The sequence below is a fragment of the Parambassis ranga genome, chromosome 9 (assembly GCF_900634625.1).
Source record: "Parambassis ranga chromosome 9, fParRan2.1, whole genome shotgun sequence".
NCBI lineage: Eukaryota > Metazoa > Chordata > Actinopteri > Ambassidae > Parambassis > Parambassis ranga.
In genome coordinates this window covers 18,346,741-18,361,756 of record NC_041030.1, presented here as the reverse complement: position 1 = coordinate 18,361,756, position 15,016 = coordinate 18,346,741, and the positions used below count along the sequence as shown (strand labels likewise).

The 15,016-nt window shown below is 40.6% G+C and overlaps 1 protein-coding gene across 3 annotated transcripts in view; it reads right to left on the bottom strand.

Annotated features, from left to right (window-relative positions):
• Nucleotides 1-15,016, bottom strand: part of LOC114441038 (ADP-ribosylation factor-like protein 15) — a 79,862-nt gene that overhangs the window by 25,172 nt on the left and 39,674 nt on the right. For all 3 annotated transcript variants that reach the window (XM_028413780.1, XM_028413779.1, XM_028413781.1), the window contains exon 4: nt 13,146-13,354. In XM_028413780.1, the coding sequence (XP_028269581.1) occupies nt 13,146-13,354 (209 nt within the window). The remainder of the gene's footprint in view (nt 1-13,145; nt 13,355-15,016) is intronic.

Below are 15,016 nucleotides of genomic sequence, written 5' to 3'. Positions count from 1 at the left end.
AGTTACACCGCATACTTTGCAAAACCCAAAGTAAATGAACAAGATAAAAGCAATATACACAGCAGACAAGTGAATGATTTACTGACTGAGAATATTATTGAGATATATTTATACAATCAACGACTACATCAACAATTCAGCGGAGCAACAGACTGACAGGAAAGCCTAATTTGTCCCTAAAAGTGGAGAGGACTGATGAAGCAAAAGACAAAAACATTCTGACTAAATATCTAAAGGAGGACTTGTCTCATGTTCAAACACAATCCTGCACAAGGCTCTCTGACAGAATTTAAAAATCCTTCGCAGACAGTATGAAAATTGGCTGAAGGATTTTGTGAAATAGGATGTTCCACCCATCTGAGTGAGCTTGAGACAATAACAAACAGCTAAAGGGACAAAGAGACGCATATGTTCATTGGTTTTTAAACCGATTCTCCATCGCAGACAGCAACAAATGCCCCCTACAGCCCCTCCACCCTCTACGCCAAGCTAAGGCTATCAGACAACTAAAGCTGCAAAAGTAAAATGACCTGGTGACTGTTAAAGCCTTTGGGAGAGTTTCTGTCTGGTTTCTGGGCTCATCTATCAATCCTGAGACTAGATTATATATACTCCACTGTTCCACAGAGTGGAGTGAAGGACAAACGTCTGCTGCACTCATCTCAAGGAGTGACATGTTTGGATTTTACAAAAAAAGTAAAGGTAAAGTGGTAAAGTAAATGTTTTCAGAAAATTTGCTAAAAATACACATGGATAAAGTATGGCTGCAAGAAATGACATGGAGAAATTGTTCTGTATTGTTTTATATATCTGTATGTGAGAATATTTGTTTGGCTTTAGGAGTCCTGATGTCTGGGAAGACGGAGTGGCGAACGCCCCAGTTCATATCCTCATCCACTTCTACCTCCACACACAGACTGCCACAGCACTGTGGTCCTGCCCTTCTGCCCCTTTAGGTCAACGGATGTGCTGATTACCCACAAGTCCTTGACACAAGACAAATCTTAGTGCTTTCATCTGTGCCGGTGGGTCGCCCCTCAAAGCCTTGTTACAGGATTGGCGCTCGCCAATTAGCACAATTAGCTTTTGGCAAGCCGCCGGAGGCGTCACATGGCGCCAGCTTTGCACTGATGGTACCTGACAAGCCCGCAGATCTGTCATGGTTGCAGGTTGCATGGTTGCATGGTTACAGAGGGTGTAAACAAAAAAAAAACATGTGCATATGTCAGTGACAGAGCCGACAACAACATTTTCATGGTAAACTACTAATGCGGGAATAGACATAAATGCAATGTTCCTGATATGAAGTCAATACTGAAGCCATAGAAGGTGTTCGTCTAAGAGTATAGCAAAACACTGCAGTAATTAAGTCACACTATTGCTGGCCATGCTAGATATTGCTATCAAGTAAGGTAACGGTGTCTTGAAAAATGTGCAGGTTATGCAATGGATCTGTTAACTTTTACTCTTGGTTTTTATAAATCTACTCAGTCATATATCCTAAGCTGTCAGTTCCCTTTTTAAGCCAGTGAGAGTTTGTTTGTGAGGCCTGGCTCCCTTAATGTTTTATCCAGAATGCTCAGTTGAGGGGCTCCCATGTCAAAGTCTTTTGAAGAGATGAAAAACATTGGCAAATAAAGTGGCTTTATGGGGGGAAATCCAACCCAAGCAAAGGGTTCCCCACTTCAACAGAACAAAATGGGTACAGTATATATAGGAGGATAACATCTGGAGGTGGTTGTGCCATGAAGGAATGCAGATGCTAACACAATGGCTTGAACAGAGTACAGAGAATCATTATATAATATCAACTGTGTATCACATGTACTGTACAGTACATGCAACAACAGTATATTGAAGGAGGCCAACAAATATTTGCTGCGGGTCAATTCAGGGACTGCATCTCTGAAGACCAATTGCATCATGGCAACTGCATATCCAAAGGTGAATGACAAATCTGGCCATGATGCTGATTAGAAGAACTGTGGTGCAGTTATCCTTTCTTTATTTTATTAGTTGCCACTTTTACTTTTGTTTTTCAGTTGAGATTAGGTTTAGACATTAGGCTGCTTTGGTTAGTTAGAGTTTAAACAGATGGTTTCAAGACACAGCAAACATATTCTCTGAGGCAAAATTGCCCAATATGCAACAAGCACCATTTTTCCTTCTTCCACAATAATACTGCTACATAATATTGACACACTATGTTCATTCAACCACAGAAGGGTACGGGATAAGTTGGTTAAGTTGGTCGCTGGTTGATTCCATCATTTTATTTCCTATGCAAAATCCTTTTGCACAGGAAATTCTGGACAAGAAAGGGGGTATTCCTGAATTCTGTGATAAAAGAAGGCTTAAAGATGTAGATAAACAGGCCCCAGTCACATTACTATGTCCTATATTTAAAGGCAAAAAAGCCAGCTTACAGTTTCTGTTCAGATAAGCTAATATCCTTAGAATACATGAAAAAGAGCTATCAATCAACTCCTCATCAGTGATGTGCTTGATAAGACTCTGTTCTAGCATATCTACTGACTAGAGCTACATTTAAAAAAAAAAAACAGGCAAAATCTGTGGCCTGGATACAATTCGTGTGCTGATAAAAGAGCCCCAGACGATGGGCAGAGAGATAAGCCGAGGGGGAGGTCTGAGGAACTGACGTTCTGCCACAGTACCATTCTCATTTGCCGCCTTGTGTTTCCTCAGCCCTCTCGCTTTTCCTCAGCCCTGTCAGTGTAATCTCTGTGCATGGCAACACTGAGTATCTTAGGTAACACAGCCAGAGATCAGTATCTCCTCTCAAAACAAGAAGCCAGGAAGTGTTCCGTCTGTCATTATCACAATTCACCCAGCACTGTGGTTTTCCTCCTCACATCAAATCCACTCTTTATGGTCTCCTTCCCAGGGACTTTGTGTGAGTGAGTTTTTTTTTTTAAACCTTTCCAGCTGAGGACAGTAAAGGAGAGTGGGACCACAGTGTCTGTGTATGTGGGTATCTACTTGTGGTCTTGTCAGAGTGCAGCTGCATTCCTGAGGTTGAGCAGTGAATTGACCACATAACATCATGGTGTGTGTGTGTGTGTGTGTGTGTTAGAGTGTGACACAATGAAGAAAGGAGATAACAGTGAAAAGGTTTGTTGATGTAAAACTGTTTGATTTCTATGGGGTACGCACTTGCATGCATAAATGAGCACATCCGCACAGCTGTTCATAGATGGGCGTGTTGCAACACACCTTGTCTGACAACACTTGAGCGCATCTGGAGGTCTTGAAGAAGAGACAAGTTAAAAGAACGACTTAATTATCCGGCCTGAATACCAAAGACACTAATGAAAACATTCCCATCTCTTCTTCTCCCGTTCTCTTCCTGTCACATTGTTTCTTCTCCTCACAAAACAGGTAGATATTTGTAATCCACATAAAAGCTTAAAAAACACAGTGCCCTAAAACACCTCATCAGCTGGTAATTGCACTAAGAATGAGCAGAGAAAAGAAAAACACAGTGACCTCAATAAATCACAGCGAAAATCAAAGAAAGATGGCTGCAAATTCCAAAGTCTTCTCTCAGAAGCCAGCGTGCACAAAACTTAGTTATTCTCTGTAATGAAATGGAACACCTGAATCAGTCGCTCCAACCCTTGGGTGCTTTGTAAACGAAAGCAGACAGTGGTGGAAATATTTCACAAACACTGGCTTTACCCAGGGTCCTGCAAAAGAAAATGCACTGTGCAATATAAAGGTATAACTGTATCTGTATTTTCAGCCACTTTGGATTAGATTGAGCTTTAATATAGTTAAGATCACAAACAAACTGGAATTAAAGAGCTGGTCATACCATGTACAGCTGTTGAGCGCACAGTGGACATAGAAGGCAGAACTGCTGCTTACTGACTTCTGATCTCCAATCCAAGCATAATTGGAACATTTATTAGCCACACATACAAGCCAGGTCAGTGGATCTGTCTCTCCAAGACACACACAGAGTATGTAATCTTTACACAACAGTCTAAGCAGCCAGCTCTCTTTGGTAATACATCCATGGCCCATCTCCCCTGTGTATGTGGTAATTGCAGCTAAAGTAAAACTATCATTCATTTCCTGGTTTTTTTTTTTTTTTTTTTTTTTTTTTTTTTTTTTGCAAAAACACAATGGTCCATTTGTAAAATTCATTTAGGTTTATGAGAAAACCAGTAATCAAACCCTGATTCAGTTTTAAGTAAAACATTAAAACACAGGATTTCAAAGAACTCTTCCAAACTGTGGTGCAGCTCATTTGAAGAAGCAATCTAATAAATGATCTCTACAATAGTAGTGCATTCAAAATGTGCCTGTGTGTAATGAGACAGTTTCTGCCTGGTAACTGGTAACTAAACAAAATATTGTCCAAACAGACTACGGTCAATTATCAGTAGGTTAATATGGACGCAGACAATGCGGCTGATTTAGTGTCTGGAGCAGCTTGCTTGTGGTGCGGATATATGTGAAAGGGTGCAGTCTGGTTGTCTTGTCACAACATTTAGTTTGAGCCCTGAAGACAGAGACAGCATTATCCTCTTATTGTCATGGAGAGCAGTGCCTAGGAGACTTGGGGAACAAAGGCGAGAGGAAAGTTAGCCGTAAATCTTCTTTGGGGATAGAGTTAGACATTTGCATGATGGAAGAACATCCTCTGAGTAAAGCCTCATGTTAAAGGATAAGAGAGAAAAATCTCTATTAAGCTAGCTAGGCAGAAAGACATTAGTGATTTTGGTAAAATCACTAATGTCTAAAATAAAAAAGTATGTGATGCAGATCAGTCTATACCATGAGTACAAAAAAAAGGCTTTGATTGAGGTGTCAATACCTGTAGTATGCACTTCAATGCATCAGAACTTATATACGTGTGAATCCACACGTCTTTCAGACTCATTGCTCCCCTCTGTCTTCACTCAAGTGAAAAGCGACAACCCCCCCACCAACTTCCCTACAGCATCCTCACTCTCTTGATAGTTCCTGGTCAACATCCACCCTTATAACCATCAAGAAGATGCTTTAGTCTCTCAACAGAGAGATTAAGACCCTTCAAATGGGGTCATGGAGATCAATGATCAAACAGCGAGCCAGGGCCAGCCCCCCCAGAAAGCCTCCACTCCACCCACTTTATTTCAGAATGCCTGATAATAGAGACAAAAATGCTGGCTAACAATTACTTCCCCACACCATGACCCAACCGCCCTCCTAATCTCTGGCAGTGGCCTCACCTATAGCCGTCAGTGACAGCTTCCCCCAATCACTGATCAGAACATGTCTACTGGGTGTCAGGTCTGAAACACGTAAATACAAGCTAGATAAACAATATAAAAACACTTTATATAGAACAGTAAAATATACATTTTTACAATGTTATTGCAATATTACATATGTAGAAGTCCAAGAGTCTGATGATCACACCTGTTATTCAGTGAGCTATTCCATCTCCCCCTGCAGTGCAAGCACTCCCTGTTTCCTACTGTGAGCTTCCAGGAGGGGCATGCAGCCATTGGTCAACTGAGACCTCTTACATGGGAAGAACAATTTGGTAGTTGTGGCTTTTCCATCATTGTGTGAGTCACATTCCTGCGGACCACAGGAGAACTGAAAACTGGCTGCGGAGAAAGCCCACTCAGCTGTGGGGTTGGTGAGGACGTTCCCTCCAGAAAACTTGCCTTCCAATGAGTTATAGCTTTTCACATGCTGGAGTGGGTTCAACATTTTTAGAGGAAAATGTTAGTGCACTTTTATTTAGACCCTTTTTTAAAGTGAGGATAGAGAAAGGGGGGATGTGGAAAGACATAAAAGGATAAATGACACAAGGTTTTCAGACTATGAAGGAAATACGCAGTGGGTGCATATTTGTTTTTTACCTAAAGAGCAGAGAGTTGCACATCAGCTTTATATTTTTAACAGAATTTTCACAGTCAAGCAACGGTAACAGTTAATAGCCAGGCTTTCATCACATTGTTCTGAAAAGGGCTTGTGAGTCAAGTTCAGGGTAAGCATGTCTGGGCAGACAAACGAAGCTAAAAAAGAGGATGGAGAGGGAGCGGGCATAAAGGGAGAGAGGCTGGGGATGTGAAACTTCCTGTCTGTAAAGCATTATCAGTAAAACTGATAATATTCAGACACTGGAGTTGTGGGAAAAGAAGAAGAAATGCCAAGGTATGCTTTCTATTCTGCCTCTCCAAAGTACAACATAGCAACAAAGCCAAGACACACATTTATACTGTCAAAATCTAAAGAAAGCAACATAAAGTTCAAAATTAGAGAGAAAAATAACCAATAAAAATGAAGTGGACATGCAAATGAAGGGTTAAATCTGAGGCAACTAGCCAACAGTGACTTCATCTGTGCAGTGCAGATGCAAAGTCTCACTTCACCACTCATCAGATGGCATTTCAGGATATGTGTAATGCTTTTTTCCCACTGTCTGTCACCCCCCCCCCCCTCACACACAGTGTGTGTGTGGTGGTGTGTTTCTGACACATTCATACATACACAGTATGTAAGTGTTACAACGTAGAATATAAGATGCAGACACATTTAAGTGAATGTAAAAGGACACCAGCCGGACACCAGCCGGTGACGGCAGCAGTAAGACTGGGATTTCCACTCCATGCTCTAATAGCACTAGTATGATCCAAACGTCAGGCAGTCAATCGCCAACTATACTGTAATGATTATATCAAGGTGTCGCAGAGAAAAAGTCAAAACCTATGAAACACAGCTGATGATTTTATTGCATTCTAAACACTAAAGAAGATTTTCCCTTGAACTATTGTAGAAAAACAAAACGCATGCAGGTAAGGACAACCAATGAGAAGATGATCTCAGCTTAACTTCTGATTGTGTCAACAGCAGCCAAAAGAAAATATCCATTAAGTGAGGAAATGTATTCATTCTTGGATCAGCTGTAGGCAGAAAACACGTCGGATATGAAACAAACAATGTCTGCGTCAATGTGCCCGCGTGTGTCTGAGTGTATGTGTGTGTCTGCCTGTCTGTTTCTGTCAAAACATGGCATATTGATGATTAATGATTGTTTGCATGCTGGTTGTTGAGGAGGTGAAAATCTGTCACTGTCTGTATTCTTTTTCATGGCACAGTTGTCTTGATCTTCCAGAAAGTGAAACAAGAGTTGAAACCCGTGCTTCAAAAAAAAAAAAAAAATGTAATGATTCACTTTGTTCAGTAGAAAATTCTCCACAATCACACAGTATGATTCATTTGAGTGGCTGCTTGTCTATGTGGTGTAACTTTGTCACAATGCATAAGTAACATCAGCTTTAGCTTTGGTACACTGGAAACAGATGTGCTCCAATTCATACCAGGCACAGTTTTCCTCACAATGAGCGACAGCATCAAGGGACTCTTCAGGAGTGGACTGAGTTTGTGCATGTGTGTGAGTTAAAAGACTGAGAGCGTTAAAAAAAAACAGAAAGAAAAAGACAGTATGGGGGGTGCTTTCCCCACTTAATTATCTGGGGACCTGGACCACAATGTATCAGTGCCTCTGTCTTCAATCCTGGAGGGGAACCATTCACATGGCTCTCAAGGTTAGATACTGCAGACTTCCTCTTTTTCCTATGTTTACAGTATTTTCTGTTAGCTTCCACACCATGACTCAATTCCTGGCCTCCACTGTTTTTCCATTCTTTATGCAGAGTATCATCAGTTTCATTCTGTCCTCTGTGCCAATAGAACCAAAACGACCTCCACCTTTAAACTGATAGCATTTTCTAAAACAAGAGCCCCTCGTGGACGCAGTCCATTAGGCACTACCATCCAAACAGACCTGCTTTGTTGAGGTGTTATATCAACAGGGTGACCTCCCCTCTACTCCTCCCCAGTTTCCTTGGGCCCCCCAACGGCAGGAGATTGATGTCAACAAGGAATTTTGTCCCACGTTTCCTTCTACCTCCTCCAGACCCACCCCTGCTCCCAAAAAACACTTGCTCCAGTACAGAGGGCCCCAGTGAGGCCTTAACAGGCCTGCTGAGCCGCATTTCCCCACGGCCACCTTCTCTTGCCCCTTGCTCTAGCAGTGCCAGAAACACCCTAAGCCACTAACATGACACCATAAACAAGGACTGCCCCAGAAAACAGCACTAGCAAATGCAAGCATGTGTGTGTTAAGGAAATGAGCCACCTTGTTCTGTCAACAGAGTGGTTGCTGTGAGAAGAAGGTCAACAAGAAGACGTCATTTGTGTATAGTGTCATCGCCAGAAGAGCTGCCAATAGAGTTCAAACCAACTAAATTTGGGCTTGTTTCATGGGTGGTGCTTGTCAAACATTCACAAGATGCAAGAACCTGCAGTGCAGCTGCCGTCTTTGGAGGTTTGCAGAGTTCAGATGAAAAACTGCAGGCGGAGTACAGGGTCTGTAACAGGACGTTTGCAAATCCACTCCATGCTCCAATAATTAATCTGCAACACCACATAATTTCATTCATCTGTCAGCCTAATCCAGTACCACAGCCTAGATCACACACAGACCTTCAGAGGCATGCACATGGTGGACTTTTAATTCATTGAAGTTATAGCATTAAACGCCATTGATTAATGATCCAAGGAAATGTACACATTCAATTTATTTCACCATAACTTGTAGATAGGAGCATGTCAGCAACTATGGCTTTGATGAAAAAATATCAAGACACAATATGAGTAATGAATATAATGTGCCGCAGATTTCTGTAATGGCATAAATCCTTAAATCCAGAAATACGTTTGGACTTTGGCGCTTCTGGTGTCCTTGCCCACCAAAATAAAGGCTGTTTGTAGATGATATTATTGTCAAGTCATGCAACAGAAGTACAGATTTTTTTAATTGTACAAGATTTTCCCTGCTTAGACTGCTGCCCCCGCGACCTGGCCCCGGATAAGCGGTAGAAAATGGATGGATGGATGGATGGATGGATGGATGGATGGACGATTTTTTATTTTCTTTATGGCTGATTTTCAATTAAGCCACCACTGTATGAGCAGGACAAAGCATATCTGCCACACTCATATATAATTTTTGACTTGAGCCATGAGTATTGTCGCCCCTAGGCAACTCGAAAACTAATACGATAAAGACCATTGTGATGTAACCACAGTCTCATGTTATAGGTACTCAAAGGGGAAACTGCTCTTGCCATATCCATGCATCACATGTGGTATATACAAAACCTTACACACGACTTTTTGTTTTAATTTTGAGTGACTTGTCTAATAAACATTAAGACATGGTTAAATCGTTTAAAAAAACTTCAAAGGGATTACTGGGGATGGAACCGGATTGAGTTTTCCAGGGCAAATTGTTCCGGTGGATCAAAGGTTGCAAAGGGGTTATTTTCAAAGTGTTACAGATGACAGTAATCTTCAGAAATTATTATTGTAACCTTTACTTAGAAAAATGTGATTATTTTCACTCTGTGTTGAGCTGTTTAAACTTTTACTTTCAAATTACTTTGCTGTTGTATCTGAAAGAAACATGAAGACTTTATTACACTTTTTGTTGTAATACTGCTAGAATTGTTACTGTAATTTATTACAGTTCAAACACATGATGGTAGCACATGCAGAAACATTCAACTTGCTTTGTGAACCTGGCGATGGCCCAGTGAACTTGTAAAGCTTCTGTAAAATAAACTTTTAGGTGAAGTAGCTCCATTGGCCCAAAACATCTCAAAGCGATGTGCACTGACCGTTAGCAGGATTCCAGTACTCAGGAAAAAGCTTATGGCAATTCTAATAAATAATAAAAAGTCACATAAGGTACTGGGTACATATGGTGTCTTGTATGAAACCTTTAAAAGGATATATGGGGATGTGAGATTCAAGGTGAGAGGTGAGAAGTAGCATATCTTTAATTGTGCTTTTATCCTCCACTGAGGAGGCACGTTGCACTTAGAACATCCAGGACAGAGTGGTCCGCCACCTGTATCCCACATACCTTGATACTTTTAGTGTAACTTTCATTCAATATTAAGCAACTAAGCTCTATGGTAGTGGAGTGTTTTTCATAACATCTATCAATAAGTAATGCAAACACATATGTACATCAATTGGTTTTTCTTAGGGAAGAACATGCTTTACCAGTGTGGGCATCTCAATTTTGTTCATAATTATTACAAGTATTCATTTAGGTAATGGTGATAGTATGCAATGGCTGCTAGCACCAAATGCAGGCTGCTTAAAAAAAAAAAAACCAATACAGTAAGAGTAAAAGTTATATCTTCTCATTATAATGACGTCTTCAACAAATGGAACACCACATGCTGGTTGACCTTTTAGGCTCTTTAACATCGTTCATTTGATTCATATTACCAAGAATTATATCTGATATATCTTGTTGATGATCAGCTTCATCAGAGAAGCTGCAGCAAAACATCTTCAAAAAAACTCTACAAGTCCAGACGCCTTGCTTCTATCTTCTCTACGTATTATGACCTGGATGACTGAGAATCTTCATCAACAAGATATATCAGATTTAATTCTTGGTAATATGAACTGAAGATGCACCATCCACAGCTGAGGTTAAACTTTGCATGAGAACTTGAAGTGAAAATAAGCACCAGGAAGAGACCCCCGTGGATGCTGAGCAAATGTTTGGTTAACACATAGAGTGTCTGACCTCTTGGACTCTCCAGTGGTTGACTTAACCACTTGCACAGTTTTTTTTTCAGATTTCAACAGTGTGATGTATTATTTTACCTGAAGCCCAATAATGTAAAAAGCCAGGGTTATAATCTCCTGAGCTACGTATACAGTAAAGGGACAAAGAGACTAAGTGTACAAGAAGAGGTGACTTGTTTCACAGTTGGTCTAAAATTTTGTTTCATCTGAGCAAAGATTATCTATGACTCACTGAACATTAAGCTCCCTCAGTAACAAGCCATGAGTCAGATGATAATATGTGCACACAGGCATGGAAACACTCATAATGACCATATAAATTCAAACACACAAACAGATGACAATGAGTACACTCACGCTTAGAAAAATCCAAACTATACTTAATGCTGTGATTGATGGGATCCCTAGAGTGCAACAAAATGTATGGTAAACATAGTAAACAGGAAGTATGATGCATGTATTATTATGTATCATTTCACAACTGCACATATAAAAGCTGCACTTACATCAGGTTCTTCAGCCACCCTGGTCTGAACAACTAACTTTATACAAGTCATTAACAATGAACTGAAACAAACCTTCCCAAAAATGACAATAGGCAACATCCATCACATCTCACTTATCCTTGTGGCATAAACCAGTCTCACGTGTCAGCTGTGTTTGCAAACAGTTCAAGAGAGTCAATACTTCCAGAGACCCATGCAATGATAATCAAATATGTTCAAATACAACAGAGGACACATCACGCTAAGACAGCTGGGTGAGTGCAGACAGCTCTCAGACTGAATTAATTGGCTACGTTATGAGGGCCAACAAAGAGACCAGTGTTGCTGTAGCTGGGCTCAAAGCAAGCAGTTGCCATTTAATATATATATATAAGATTAGAGGGGCTTCCGTGACCATAGTGGCTTGTCCTCAAGTGCATCCAATCCATACTAATTAACCAAACTAAGTTAAACTTATTGAGGCGGAGTAAAATGTCTGCTTCAACTGCATTCAGTTTGGGTGAAAACACAGTCCTGTACAGAACTTTTCTCTCTCTCATTTCCCAGTGCAGATTTCACGTCACAGAGGACCAGCAGCACTGGTGGTCCTGGCTTGGAAATGCAGATGGTGCTCTCTCCAGGCATCCATCTTAGTTATCCTTCAGAAACATTAAATAGGCCTCTACAGACGGTGCATATATGTGCATGTGTGTACACGTGTTTGTGTGTGCAGGAAAAGTGAGGTTCCAGGTTTTTTGAAACATGAGTGAGTGTTGCATAGGGAATGCTAGCCATAACATCCTACTCCAAGAGGCTCCTTCTGCGAGGGAGGTACAAAGCAACAAGGAACACAGAGGCGGACAGAGTTGGGTCAGAGTAGTCTAACTGTATTCTATCGCTGCCTCCACAAGCAGTTCATGTTTGACCTGATGAAAGCATGATAAGAAGTATGTCGTAGTCAGAACTAATTAGTAGAAAAAGATTGAGCCTGAAGAAAAGTCCAGTCAAACATCAATGACAATTGAATTGTGCAGAATTTGAATTTAAAAGGTTTGCAAATAATGTGAGTACAATAAGGGGAAAACATGCAGGCAAGAAAAAAACAAACTCTGGAGCCCAAAAGCCGTTTCAGGGACCATTTAGCAACAAGAATAAAAAGCAAGCATCTTGGAAGCACATGCACCGTCTTCTCTAGCCCCTGCAGAACACATTGTGAGAGGAGAGCAGATTCCCTACAGATGATAGTCAAAGACAGATATTTGTGTTTGTTTGTTGTTGATAATACTCTAGCTGTGAGGTAAGAGATTATTTAATTAATTCCCATTAATTCCCAAAAGCTGTAGTCCATCTGTAGTCAAGATTTAAAAAAAAAAAAACATCACCTCTCTGCTTGACAACAGTTGGCTTTGACAGTGTCCTCCAGCTGGTAATCATACTGCAACCATGCAAGGCAGTGAAGACCCTCCAACCACAACTGCTACTGTAAAAAAATCATCAGCAGTAGAACCCTGGATGTCACTGTCCACTGCTGAAACATGGGGAGTTCATAATAGGCTAATTGCATGAGTCCCCTTGTAAAGTGTCCAGGCAGCATCTACCTGGAACTTGCCAACTGACTCCACTGTGGCACAACTAAGCTCCAACGCAATGTGGTACAGAGAGGTGAAGCAATTAATATTTACTTAGTGCTGTGTACAAACAATCTGCTTCCACAAAACATCACAAATGGCCACAGGACTATGGTCTGCCACCCACATTGCAAAGCACTATACTCCTAGTGAACCCTATTTGGGCCAAGGGACATGTCTGCAAGCTCCGGGCTGCAGGTTGAGATGCATGGTGATGTTTCCCTTTCCACAAAAAAAACTTCTTTTGATGACTTAAATGTGGTTCCTCATAGCAGCAGAATTTATGCAATAAGTTAAGTTGAATCTGTGGAAGGTGTAGCATTTGTATGTGCCAAAAAACACTAAAGCAAGATCTAAGGAAATAACTGAAAGCACCGTAACTGGGTTGGTTTACCTGGTTTGGTGTCCGAGCAGCAGGCTTGTCCTGGTGATTGGCAAGGATGAGGAAAGGCAGTGTGCAGAGCTGTGGGTGCTGCAGAGCTGAGTGGAGCTCATTACGTGCAGCCTCAAGGTCCTCATCTGACGACGCGCTGTCCAGTACAAAGACTACACCTTGTGAACCCTGGTAGTAACGGCTCCAGTATTTCTTGATGTTGTCTGCTCCTGTAAACAGACACAATGTTATTAAATGCATCACCTTCTGGCAGGAGTCACCGTGTTTATTAACTGATTATATTTTACAGTAGAAACAGTCTGGATCATCTTAAGCAGAGCACTTCTGCTACACAAATAATTTCATTCTGGCAGATGCATTTTTCTTCATTTCTGTTATCTGACTGCGGTGTGTCTGGAATGTGTTCCACATGAAGAGACAGGAAAGGATATTCAATTATTTGAAGAAAAAAAAAATCACGTTACATAAATTTTTAAAAGTCAAACATCCACAGTATATCTGTTTTGTGTAAAGCCTCTAAGCTTTACAAGATGAAATTCAAACCAAAAATCTCAACAGGTCCTCGGCTCCATGTTAACACACTACAGTGATCTGCTCACTGGTTTATTCTGGGCTTATTTTCATGGACCTGACTCTGAATTAATCACAAACAACATATGGTTCCTTTTTTTGAGCAACAACATCCACTCAATGGTTCAGTACAGTAACTTCATTTTTTGAGGAAAAGACCCACAGTACATACTCAGATACATACCACTAACTCTCACTGCTTCCACAAGCAGACCACTCTTAATGACAGCATAAGGGAAACAGAAAGGGAAATCATTTTTCTAGAGACATGTTCAGAGATTATTATGCTCCTCCCATGCTGCCCTCAATCTAACAGCACTACCATCTTTCTTTATGTTGCAGTATTGTGGCTAAATGTTTAGATTAAAGTAGAGTTGTCGATTGGAACTTGTCGAATTTTAGTCGTAAGACTGAAACACAGCGAAAGTTCCACAGACAAGAGTGGCATCTTATTAGTCCAAAACTCATTCAGCAGCATGACGACCAGCCGAACGCACAGCCAGAGATGTTCATAACTATCTTCAGCAAGAGGGCAAGCAACAGATGGCATGGCCCCCACATAGCCCAGATCTCAACATCATTGAGTCAACCTGGGATTAGAAGAGGAGACTGAAGACTCTGAAACTGACCGACTGTCACATAAAGTACAGCGAATTCTCCAAAATGCTAGAAACAACAAGCACGCCAAAAATAGCACTGCTTTAAATGCAAAATGCTGTCGACCCAAATATTTAAATTCATTTTTTTCTCTTCTTTATATCAATATAATTGTAAAATTAACCAACACATATAAAAATGAATTAATGTCATTTTCAAAATTCAATACCTTAGTATTGTATATGTCCCTTCTTTATTTATTGCATGTCTAGGTATCTGCATGTAAAGAATGTCTTTGTGCTTCCTTGGCCATTATCTAAGCCATTTCTCACTCAAGCAAGACACTACTTTGTGATAAGTAGCTCTTACAGTAAAAACTCAGTGAACAGGACATCTGCAGACAAGCTAATTCCACAATAATAGTCTCCTAACAATTGCCAGCAAACTGGCTCAAAAGTCATTTTCTATGTGAAAAGTATCTCCTTTTAGTTCCCTTCCCTTCTTCTGACACCACAAATTATGTCAAACAAATATATATATCATAGCATAAACAATAATAATAATTTACTGAGATGAGAGTTTTGCCTGAACAAGTTATCTCAAATAGATGATGTTTTCAGATTTATACTGGATGATGAAAATACTTTTCTCTGCTTACACACACTCGGATGAATCTTGTTCTTTTCGCAACATGTTTTCAATTA